The sequence below is a fragment of the Danio aesculapii genome, chromosome 5, assembly GCF_903798145.1.
Source record: "Danio aesculapii chromosome 5, fDanAes4.1, whole genome shotgun sequence".
In the NCBI taxonomy this organism is placed as follows: Eukaryota; Metazoa; Chordata; class Actinopteri; order Cypriniformes; family Danionidae; genus Danio; species Danio aesculapii.
In genome coordinates, this window is record NC_079439.1 from 30,225,133 (window position 1) to 30,238,441 (window position 13,309).

The 13,309-nt window shown below is 33.7% G+C and overlaps 1 protein-coding gene across 1 annotated transcript in view; it reads right to left on the reverse strand.

The window, feature by feature from the left end:
* niban2b (niban apoptosis regulator 2b) overlaps positions 1–13,309 on the reverse strand; it is a 55,975-nt gene that overhangs the window by 33,636 nt on the left and 9,030 nt on the right. The window contains exons 2-4 of the mRNA XM_056457875.1: positions 3,921–4,051; positions 1,603–1,731; positions 698–803 (exon numbers count right to left, since the gene is read on the reverse strand). Coding sequence (XP_056313850.1) covers positions 698–803; positions 1,603–1,731; positions 3,921–4,051 — 366 coding nt within the window. The remainder of the gene's footprint in view (positions 1–697; positions 804–1,602; positions 1,732–3,920; positions 4,052–13,309) is intronic.

Below are 13,309 nucleotides of genomic sequence, written 5' to 3' on the forward strand. Positions count from 1 at the left end.
TTAATTGAAATCTACAATCTGATAACATGTATTTTGGATGTTTTCTTTAAATTAGCCTGAAAAAACACTTTAAATTAAAATTCAAAGAGACCAAAATTGGTGATTGTGTGGAAAATATAAAAAGTTTTTGCCTGCAGTTGCCCATCTTAAAGTGAAAGCACACAGGGTTGAGTAGTATACACAAGGTTTTAAATGTCACAGCCTTACATTATGTGTTACCATGAGTCTTGTGTGAGACAATTGCTTACTGACCTTGTCTATGTACAGTTATCTAATCTTTCAACTTCATTGTCATTACAACGCGACCCTAGTAAAACCGGTAAGCCAGCAACTTTCTTACAGATTTATAGAGCCTAATTTCTTTAAAATCTGTGTGAACCAGAAGTTACTGGAGACTTTTGTTTCAGTATGATGACATACTTCCATCTTAAACTAACAGTTGGAGGGCCGTAGCGAAGCACATTTAACCTATGCCTTCAAACTGACATTTTCAGAGAAAGACTGCAGTTCCAGAGCAGAAAAAAATAGTTAGATTTTGATTAAAGATTAAAAAAGAAGTTTTGTTTTTAGATGAATAACTTGGATGGATTGTTCACCTTAAGACAAACAATGTGCACTAGCAAAATAAACCTTGCAAATTTTAAGACCTCATTTCCTCCCTGAGGTTTTCCCATCTCTCTCAATATTTCAGACTGACCTGGGAGGCTGGTGTTTAGGAGCTCTAGATATTCCTCCATAGAGGTTAGGACTCTGTAACCCGCACAGTTAATGCTGCCTTTTGGATGCAGCCCTCGCTCATGGGCCTAAATATAAAAAACACAAGTGTTATGGCACGACAGAAATGCATGACTTGCACACAATAAAAGACGCTTATTGTTTGTTCAAACTACTTATGTAAAATGACTTAACACAATTATTAAGGTTTTTTTGGACAACTCAACTGTTTTATGTTCAATCCACTTACATTAGTAAACATTAAGTTAACTTAATTCCTTTATCTTGTCCCAATACAAATCGATTGAGTGGAACCAAGCCTTTTTTACAGCGTACTTTGAATAAATGGCTGCATCCGAAATCGCATACTTTCATACTATATAGTATGCAAAAAATAGTATGCAAGGAGAGTAGTATGTCCGAATTCATCGAATTTGAAAAACAGTATGTGAGAAGTACCCAGATGACCTATTACTTCCTGCGAGATTCTAAAGTGCACATCTGATGCATGCTATGAGAGAATTCATGAATTGAAGTGAATCGATACAACTGACGCGGGTAGGTCACGTGATCACGACAAAATGGCGGATGTAGTCATACTACTGACATTCATACTGTATAGAACGTACTTTTCTAACTTTTCAAATTCAAATGCAGTACCTACTGAGTAGTAGGCGATTTCAGATGCAGACATTTTATTTGTTTATAATTATTTTTTTTTTAATAAATTAATAATGCATTGATCCAACTAAATTGCATTTATTTAATTATCTCTGTCCTGTGGAGCAAGTTTAAAGCAAGCAATACAAAAAGAAATTCATTATTTTAAAAAAAAAGTAGCATGACAAAACCGAAAAGAGATTCAGTTCATTTCACTGAACACATTACCTGTTTGTTTTCATAATAGTTGATGTTGTAGGAGTCAGGAATAAAGAGAAAACGATTTCTCCACTTTTTATTCTCTTCTAGATATTGAAATAAAGCTCCAGAGAAGATGGATTTATTCTTAAGAGGCACCTACAAAAAAAAAATAGAAAAAAAGACAGTCCTGTTTAAGCAGAGAGAGACACAGTGGTCCATCTATTTTCAGAGAGGACCTAATTATACATTACGTAACTAGATGTTAAGACTGGAAGGATTTAATTGTTGTTTACATTGCCCACCCAGTGCGTCTGTCTGATACATGGAAAAAAACTGCTCATATTTAAAGGGTCACACTGATAATTCTACACGTTTCAAATGAAAAACAAGTCGAGAATTATTCAAACAGAGCCATTATTATCTATTCCCCTCTGCTATTTGCCATTACAACACTACACCCTAGGGCTGCATGATTAATCGAAAAAAGATCACGATCTCGATTCGACCCTACACACGATCCAAATTCAGCTTTTTTACGATTTGCAGAAGTCTTCACAGCAACATTGACACCTTCAAATGGCGTTAAAAAATGTCACATACTGTATTTATAAGGTATAATTCACCCAAAATGTCATTTCTGTCTTCATGTAATTCACGGTCGTGAAATCGCACGTGAGCTGACGCACTGTTTGTTTACTGCAGAGAACGCGCGCGTGCACGCAAATGACGCCTACTTTAGTGAACACAACCTGCATATGTTGTGAATAACAGGTAATAAAGTTGTAAATAACGTTCAGTTTGTTGCACAGAGCGATCGTTTGAGAGCCGTGCGGGAGGTTTGATTTGCATGCATGTGTGTTTTTCTCACAGTGACGGCAGCCATGAGCCGCACTAGGAAGTGAAACCTGTGCGCACAGCATTTAAATGTTCATATCGCATTTTAGAGTTATGATTACGACAAGCATTTGATATGTTTTTTTTTTTCATAGCGAACAGTGTTGTGCATGAAAATAAATGTTTACTGTGTCAGTATAACAACCCTAGCCTATATATATATATATATATTTCATTTCTATATATATATAAAATGTAAATATAATGGTCTAATAATGTTGTCAATGACAGATGACAAGCACATGTCTTAAACATAATAAATCAACTTCAGAATTATGAATAGTTATATTCTGATGTCATCATTTTACTGTGAATTAACAAACAGGACATATTGAAAGTCTGTTCAAGTCCACCATAATACAAAATTTAGCATTTTATGCAACAGTAGACCTACATACAGGCCTAATATTATTATTGTTGTTTTACCATATGTTTGAGAATGAACAATAATAATAGGCTAACCGTATTAACCTTAATTTTACATTTACAGAATCGTGAGAAAGAATCGTGATCTTGATTTTAAGCAAAAAAAAAATTGTGATTCACATTTTTGCCAAAATCGTGCAGCCCTACTCCCGCCCTGTGAGAAATGACCCTGGATGAACTTGTTTTGCAAACAGAGTGAAAAAGAGGAATAGAAAGAGGTATATCTGGTGGTCTGAAACCTCCTTATTTATAAGTTCTTCAGCATGTATACAGTCCCCAGGGTTTCTGCAGGTTTCACAGAGTCAGATTTAAGACTTTAAGACCTTTTCAAGACCATTATGAATACAATATCTGACCTATACAGGGTTAAACACCAAGCATTTTATTCTATCAGCAAGTGGAAAAGAATTTTATATATCCTCTCCAAAAATCTAATTTTGTCATTTCTTAGCCACATATTTTATTTAATGTGTCAAAACAAGCAAACTCTGGTTGTATTGATAAATTTGAAAAAACTGAGTTAATGAATTTTACTTTGTTAAAGGTTTTATTGAGATGTATTGTTGGTGATTGAATGAGTGTTGGCCTGACTGGAAAATTAAGAGCTGATTAAATTGATTTAATACCTACAGGACAATATTTAAGTGAATTTAAGACATTTTATGGCCTAATACTTAGTTTTTAAAATTTAAGACCCCGCAGACTAACAGAGTCTCAGTAGGTCATTAGATCTGTCTTTTCTGCCTGTACCAAACACCAGGTGTAAGCAAAGGGGGAATTGGGCTTTCACTGTAATCAATCCAAAGTGCTGGAATAAGTCTCCACCTCACACTAGACACACTCCAACCTTACTTGTTTTTAAAAACCTTCTGAAATTGCATCTACGTCCTTAGAATTTGTGCCTTTTGAAAGTTGAGGGGTTGTGTGATGTGTTACTTTAATTAGCACTGATTGTCTTCCGCACTGGAGGCAATGCTGTGTTGTAAAAAATGGGCTATATGGATAAACTACTACTAGATCTGTACCTTCCTGTGCAGTAGCTGAGGCTGAGGACCTCCTCCACCCTCGACATCATAACGCATCTGATTGAAGAGAGCGACTGCATACTGCCGTTCATAGAGCCGGCCAAACTCTCCCATCAGCTCTCCTGTCCGTGCTAAAAAAAAAAAAAAACACACAGACAAAAAAATTAAATCAATGAAAATTCACAGAACTCAAAACAATCATTCAACCAGCTTTAACTAGACATAAAAAAAATTTATAAAATAAAAAAAAAAAAAAAAAAAATATATATATATATATATATATATATATATATATATATATATATATATATATATATATATATATATATATATATATATATATATATATATATATATATATATATATATATATATATATATATATATATATATATATATTTATAATAATAAAATGACAATATTAATAACAACAACGCACTGCAAACACACAAAAAAGGTAATTACACTATAAACAAATGCAAACTCTTGCAATAATAAAAACTTGTAAATCATGATACATCAATGGCCATTACACATTAACAGCAATTGACAGTGAGCTCCATGTATCTGTTCGGAAGACGAGATTACAATGTTTGAGCTTCACGGCTTTGTCCTTCATGTGCACAAAAAAGCAGATCAGCACTGCTGCTGGCACAAGAACAAAGGCAGCTTCATTATTGACTACTTTCTGGCAGGATGTTTTCCAAATGACTATGTAGGGCTTGTTGTAAAACTCTGGAGGCATTCAACCTCTTGGAAGGATTCAAGGAAAGAGAGAGAAAGGGAAAAAAACAACAACATTCCTGTCTGTTTGGTAACAACCTGATTAGTCATTAAATTAGAGGTGCATGGATTTGGTAATGATCAAAAACGTAAAACTTGGTCATCTAATTGCCCATTGAATATCCATTGGAAGTAGGGCTGCACAATATTGGGAAAATAAATAAATAAATAAATAAATAAATAAATCAGACATTGCAATGTTTTGTTGTGTTTTTCAGGGATACAAATTGAAATTCACCCAATTACTTAAATAGCTCTATTTGGTAAGGGAGAGAAAATGTTTTAGGTAGAGAAAATGAATAAAGTTAAAATAGCACTGCATAGTGTTCATTGTCTAAATAATTCAATAAAATAATTTTTATTAAAGTCACAAATGGTAAAATTTTTTGTGCCGGAATGCGATTTTAACTCGTACAAGCTCATACAGTCACAGGTCTTAAAAACATGTAAATATTAAATCTTTGCTCCATTATGGTAAAAATAATATAATATAATATAAAATAAATAAAAATAAAAAATCTTCAAATGACTCTGGCTTCTGGTAATCTATAATCACAATTCAACATTGCAGATTCTGAGTAAACCCGTTGCCTTAAAAATGACAAGTTGACTTGACTTAAGAAAAAGTGAGTAAACCTGTTATAGCTTGGAACTATTCAGTAGATTTATTTTTTATAATTATGAACATAATTCATTTAATAACATTTAAAGGGCACCTATTTTAGCCCTTTTTTAAGATTGTGACTCCAGAATGTGTCTGTAAAGTTTCATCTTAAAACACCCATCAGATTATTTATTATAGCTTTCGGAATATTGGGATTTTCTGCTCTGAACACAATGTAAATGTTTTTGTTGACTTTGCCTTTAATGCTAGTTCTCCCTGCCACAGTTTCCGCCTCAGCTGCATCAAATAAGCAGCACAGTGACTGACATGAAGCAGATCTCGCGTAACGTTTGTGAGAAAAACTATAGTAAGAACTTTCCCAATGATTATTTGATGCATTTGCTGAGGAGTTTTTCAAGCCTTTCTGCAATGATGAGTCACACACAATGTCGTTACAAAGTTCACGCACATACACAGCGCACACACACATAGCACGCGCATTTAACTTTGCCCTGTTTTTGCACGGCACATGTGACAGGATACATGTTAATATCCACTGCTGTATGGATATCCGTTATGTTCATGTATAAAATAAACCTGATTTAACATCCACAATCTGGGATTGAAGCGTCTTCTATTATAATTGTACTGACATGCACCTGTGGTGATAAAGACGGTAAAATTGCTGTAATTCATTACAAACATGCACTGTTTTTAGAAAGTTTTAAACTTGTAAAACTCATTCTTAGTCACATTTGATGATGATTGATGATCACAGAGAGCTGAACAGATCTTTTAATCCTGGATGCTTTTTGCACATCCTGTCTTGTTGATATGATGATACGCGTTACAACAGATACATGTTAATATGCAGCTGTTAATCAATTTGGTGGGCGGGGAAACCCCACTCTTACGTCAAGTTGCGGTGGGCCTCAAAACGGGAGGGATTTGGATCCTATTTTAATGTCAGGAAATAAAAAATAAGAGACTTATTGTCTTTATATCACCCCAATATCATGTACCCAATTACAATATACATTTTACCTACACACAGTTCTGTCCAAACATTTTCCAAAAGATGATTTTCATCATAGGTGCCCTTTAAGGCAATGGGTTTTTAAAGTAAAGTCAAATAATCACTTTAAAAGCAATGGGTTTACTCACTTTAAGTCAACTAATTGTTTTATTAAAAAAAAAAAAAAAAAAAAAAAAAGTGTGTGCAGCCCGAATAGGAAGTTAGCTGAAGAAAAGCATTGACAGAAAATTATTGGAGTAACAGTAAGCTAAGCAACATTTCAAGGTTAAATCGGATTGTTATGACTCGAAAAATTAAGTTTCACACAAGGGACTCAAAAAAACCAAACAAAACCAAACCCACGAAGCTGAACACTCAAGTTCAACAAGACCATTAACATCAACAATTCCCATCAAAGCAAATTATAAACAGACCTGACTTGTAGCATTTACATACTTCAGTCTGCCAAGTCAAATGCACACAGTAACACCCTTAAAATGTGTTTGCTCTACACTGCAGAGATTAAACGTCTCTGGAGCTCTGCTTATGATTTCTCCTGACCAACACTCAATCCATCATATTTGCCCCTTAAAAACCAGAATATGTAATTAAATGAGCTGCTAAAGCCATCAGGCAGTTGTGCAGGCAGAAGGGAATGTGAAAAAGGAGACAAGCGGCCTGAGAATAAGGTCACCCAGACCATCTGCATTGTTTTAAAAAAAATAAATAGCATATTAGAGGTGATGTGAAATATGAGCTTTGTTACGTGCTGAGAAAAGTGAAATGAGATGTGAAATGTTGCATCTACAGCAGTGTTGTTATTGTTATTTGAAACTACCAAGAATACGTACACTTGAAAGAGTCTTGAATTGCAGTTTCAGGTTTAGTATAGCACCTTTTAGTGAGGAAAAAAACAAATTCATTCATTTTCCTTCCCTTTTCCCTTATTTATCAGGCGTCACCACACCAGAATGAACCACCAACTATTCCAGCATATGTTTTAAGCAGCGGATGCCCTCCCAGCTGCAATCCAGTACTAGGAAACACCCGTACACACACACACACACATAAAACCCACACAGACACATGGAGAACATGCAAACTCCACACAGAAACGTCAACTGACCCAGCCAAGACTCAAACCAGCAGCCTTCTTGCTGTGAGGTGACAGTGCCGATCACTGAGCCACGGTGCTGCCTGATAACCCTGCTGAAAAATCCAGCTTAAAACAAGCCTAGGCTGGTTGGCTGGTTTCCAGCCTGGTCTGGCTGAGAGATGACCAGCTAAAACCAGCTTGACCAGTCTAGCCAGGCTGGGAGCCCAGCCAAAACCAGCTATGTCCAGCTTAAACCAGGCGGGTCAAGCTGGTTTTAGCTGGTCATTTTCCAGCTTGACCAGCTAAGACCAAGTTTGAAATGGCTGGAAACCAGCCTGGAAATGGCCAAAACCCCTCTAAAACCAGGCTGGTCGACCAGCTAAAACCAGCCAACCAGCTTAGGCTGGTTTAAGCTGTTTATTTCAGCAGGGAAAACAAGAAGCATATATATATTTATAAAATAATTTCCTTCCCAGTATTCACTCTCTAAAAAACCTCAATTTAAAAGGGCATTACAAAAGTAAATCCACTGCTGTAAGCAAGTCATGTATGTGTTTATTCACAAGGTAGGTGCTGTGTAAAAGCATACAGACACATCTACTGTATGTAAAAAATTAAGAGACTACTTGAAAATTCTAAGTTTCTCTGGATTTAATAGATTTATTATGTACAGGTTAGAGTAAAACGTTAATATGCGTTTTATTCTATAAACAAAAGTCTTGATATTTCTTCCAAATTAGTCAGAATAACAAACGCTTTTATTTGTTGTAATAAAATATGAATTAAAACTGGTCTAAAAGTAAAACACTGGTATTGTTGAATATTAATGTAATAAACATAGAATTATTTTCCAGAATATAACAAAAAAAGTGCTCTCAATGACAACAGTACTACATTGCATGGCTCAGTAAGTCAAAACAGCCTGCATTTATTTAGATTTAATTTCCTTTTACATTCAAATAAATTTAATTCATTTCATACACAAATTTTAATTTTCTAAAATCCTCAAATGATTCATGACTAAACCTCGAAACTGGCATGAGAGTCATTTCTATAATAGTAGACATGTCTTTTTGGAATGGTGGAAAGTGTAGTTTACCTACAGGAGTCACGGTGAGAACAGAGCTGACTGTAAGGGCTGGGCAGCTGTTACTGCATTGTTTACCCAATGATCGGGCATCAATCTAACACAATCATTTTTAGGCAGATCCCTCATTGCTCCACTGCCATGCCAAATCATTCCTGACACAATATTTCACAATCCATATCTCATCACAATGCCAAGGAACAAAACTTGCTTTTCCAGAAACAGATTTTCGACACTCCAGCAAACATCTCGGTAATGCATGAGAGTCTGATTCTGATAACAAAGAAAAATAAATAAAGTCTCTGTTTGTGTATTGTGGAGTTTCAGGGAGAAAGACACTGAAAAAGAGGTTGCACTGGGGGAAGATAATTACTATTTAATTATGCAGACCACACAGGGGGCAGCGGGCCTTCAGGGGGGGGACTTTGGAATGTGTCCATGTCAGAGCGGACAGAGTGAAAGTTCAATAGAGGGAAATGGGAGCTAGATCATCCCAACAATGAGTAAAGTTGCACAATATATAATTTCGCCATCAACATTATAATGTTAAATGTTCAATAGTCCCATTGCAGGATGTACAATGTTAAGTATATGGATAGTTGATCAGGCACCAACTTGTAATGCACAAGATTTGGGGTTGGTTGTAGGGCTGCACAACATATTGTTTGAGCATCGATATCACAACGCGTGTATCCGCTATCATCACATCACAGGATTAGATTATTAAAGATAAAACTATTATTATTTTTTAAAATTATTTAAACAATTATGTTCATGTTATTTTACAATTGATTGTTCAATTTCTGTACTTGAGTACTGTTAGACTCCCCAGAAAACCATAAAGCGCAGTTAATTTCACTTTTATCTTTGCCCTGCTGTATTATAAATGCTTTTAACTGATAAATTAAATTAAGACACTGCATAGAAAAAGACTTTGTCTTCCCAATCTATCTAAATCAGGGGTGTCCAAACTTTTTCTTATGGAAGGCTAAAAACTAAACTTGATTGAGGACTGTGGGCTGAAGTTAAATATACTGCACTGTGACAGGGTATATGCAGGAATCCTAAAGGTAATTTCAATACCTTTTTAAGACCTCAGAATATTTTAAGACCTCATCAACACTTCAATCAAGTTCTAATCAGTATCAAACCTTTAACTTAATAAACAGCTGTTAGTAAACAGTTGTAGTTAAATAAATCAATGGAGCACAACCATGCAACAGAACACAGATAAGCTCGGAAGAAACAAAGCTTGAAAGAATAAATCATGCGGTTGTTTTCAGCGACAGGCTTCAGCCCCTGAACCAATTGTGTGGATTGAGCACGCCGTTGTTGATAATAATATTAGGAGGAAAATAAATATATTTAGGCTTTTTTTGGAGTCAAACACTTTGGACAACGCTTGAACACAATTTAAGACCTTGTAAAATTTGATTTAGATTTAATAACTTTTAGGGGCCTTAATTTTCTTACAATTGATTTATCAACTTTAAGACCCCACAGACACCCTGTGTAAAAAATGCTGGGTTCCAAACAATTCATTCAGTTTGTCGCAACTCAAATAAGCGAACACATTTGAGTGGATTAAACATTAAACATTAAAAGTTGTACCAAAAAAAACCCTAAGAAGTTTATTTTACATAAGTAGGTTGAACAAGCAGCAAAATATTTTGAATGTTTATTACATTAAAGTTCCCATGGTTAATTTCTTAATTTATTTCATATTATTAATACATAAAAAGGTTTAATCATATTAAATAATGCAAAAAACATTTTTTAAACATTTTATAATGAACTTATTACATTAAAAACACAATTCCTTTTTTAACACAATGGAGATCAACGCCGAATCCAAAATTTTATTATTATTTTTTTTTTATAACTCAATGAAACAAAATACTAAGATGGGATCCCTTTCTAAGATGGGATGTCGGGCCAAATTAAAGGTTACCAAGGGCCAACCTTGGCCCGTGGGCCCTAGTTTGGGCATCTAATCAAGAGCCATTCAATTCATTTCATGAAATTATATATTCTTAATCGCTACATATATATATATATATATATATATATATATATATATATATATATATATATATATATATATATATATATATATATATATATATATAAATAAAAAAAAAAAAAAAAAAAAAAAAAAAAAAAAAAAAAAAAAAAAAATTGCAGAAAAACAAATTGTTTCCAACGTCGCACAGCCCTAGTTGGTTGGATTAACCATAATCTAAAGGTTATCATCTGCATATCACTTTAAAACATATCATTTCAATTTATCATTTTAAGCGAGTTTAAAACATTGTTACAAAAAAAAATGTTCGTAGCTTAAAAAAGTATGAATTTTATTCATTTTTATAGTGAAGATTGTTTTATAGTGAAGATTTGTAATGAATTATATTTTATGCAAATGCACTCTTCTACAAAAACTCTGCAACTTGCACATAATTTAGTTTTTACATTTATGTATATAGAGTGTTCTGTGAATTTCATTAACAGAACAGTTATGATCACATGCAGTCCAATATCTTCAACCATGAGTACAATTTTCTCACACATTCACTTTGATTTTGGACTACTTAGTATGCCCAAAGATGTCAAAACCAAACCAGGCTTTTCTTTTGCCGTCAGAAATGGCAACCTGATCTCTCAAGGAAATATATCCATTCTACATATTAGCAAAAAAGTGGCAAATTTGGATTAAATCATAGGATTTCTTTTGTACAAAAATGTGCAATTTTTAAAAGGAGTTCCCAAAACCCAAACGTCATTGGGGGGAATGTGCAAATCAAATTAAAATGTGCAAATGAGACTGTACAAAAACACATACAATGATCCGACATAAACAAAAAGTTGTAAATTGCAGAAATGTACTGTTGCAAATTACTCAAAAACAAAACAAGAACGATATCAATCGACATAAGATAGCAATAGATGCCCACGTTGTATGCATGCGTGAAGATAAACAAAGATAAACTCTCTGTGTTTGTGCATGTTATCAAATGGAGTATCCCTAAAAAAGGCTGTGTGTTCGACTACGTTCATATCCTCACCTACGCACAATAGAAAAAGGTGCATTCCTTTACTATCCAGTAACCGCTTTCCCACATTTTCTGACCAATGAGCCTCTCAAGACTTGGAAATTCCTTGCTGTCCACAACCATGGGAAACTTGCAGCACAGACTGTACAGTACTACTATATGATGTGTGGAAATATTTTACAAGTACAACAAGTTTAAGAATGCCTGTACAATGAAAAATGGTGCTACCATTACTTTCAGAGGGTTAAAGAAAACAAAGCCCTGAGTCTGGATACACCACAAGATGGGGGCATGTGAATAAGACAGAGCGTTTGTGTGTGTATGTATGCATGTGTGTGTGTGTGTGTGTGTGTGTGTGTTGTTTGTTTATGAGTCACTCGCTGAATGAGTCTCATGTGATACATGGTGCCACTCCTTGTTCCTTCTTAATTTCATTACAAGCTCAAGAGCAAATCAAGTTAGCCTGACCATAGAGCAGTCACTTCAAAGAGACTCTGAGGCCTTACACTGAAGATACTGGCCGCACTTCATTAACCAATCAAACAATACAGCAAATCACAGAGCAACTCGATTACAATTGCAAACAGAAATGTCTTGGTAAAGATCAACTTTCTTTGCAGGTTACAAATCGCACAGGCTCAGCAAAACACATCTGCTGAGGTCATTAATGCTCATCTAGTTAAAATCACAGGAGGAAATCCCAAAACACTTGGATCGTGGTTCTTTTGCAAAGAGCATAGTCATGGATCATACGCTGTATTGCCCCGAGTTCTCAATTTTGATTGGTTGACACACTTTCCAAGACTAATTTTCTATATTTAAACAACAATGAAGTGGTTCCCATTTTGCTGACTGCACTGTAGTTGGATAATGCTTTGCCATACAATGTTATGTAGTAGTAATGGTAGTTTTGGGGTTATAATATTTTACCTTAATCATAATAAACATTTATTTATAATATATAGTAAAATAAATATAGCAAATTTTTGCATATAAAATAGTATATGCAACATACTGTACAAATCACAGAGAAGTGTGACAAATTATTTTCATTTTATGTGCCAATAAATTCAACTCATTTTACGTGCATACAGTATGCTGTTTATACAAATCTGACCAATAAGATAAAGCTATCGACAGGTATTCATCTATAATATATATTACCCGTTTATTTTAGTTTAATTATTAAATAAATATATATATAAAAAATAAATAAATTATATTATATATAAAAAAATTATATTAAATAAATTATATATATATATATATATATATATATATATATATATATATATATATATATATATATATATATATATATATATATATATATATATATATATATATATATATATATTAAATTTATATAAATAAAAAAATATATATAGATAGTAGATATCAGATAGATCAGATAGATATCATAAAGATCGTTATCGAAACACTCAACAACATTGTCTATTTTCCTGGTATCGTGCAGCCCTATACTTACTAAGGCTGCAAATATTTAAAGAAATAGCTAAACAAATGAAATTTCAATCATTTAAAATGACTGTGCTTTTACTTTTGAATATATTTGAATTAAGATGTACATACAACTGGTCGATCATTTTAATAAAATTATTTATTTGAATTAATGCAATTTAGTCCTGCTACAGCAAAACAGATTTTTTCAGTGCAGTCTTCAGTGAATTAGTGCAGTCTTCATGATCCTTCACAAATCATTCAAATATAGAGATCTTGTGTGCAGGAAATTA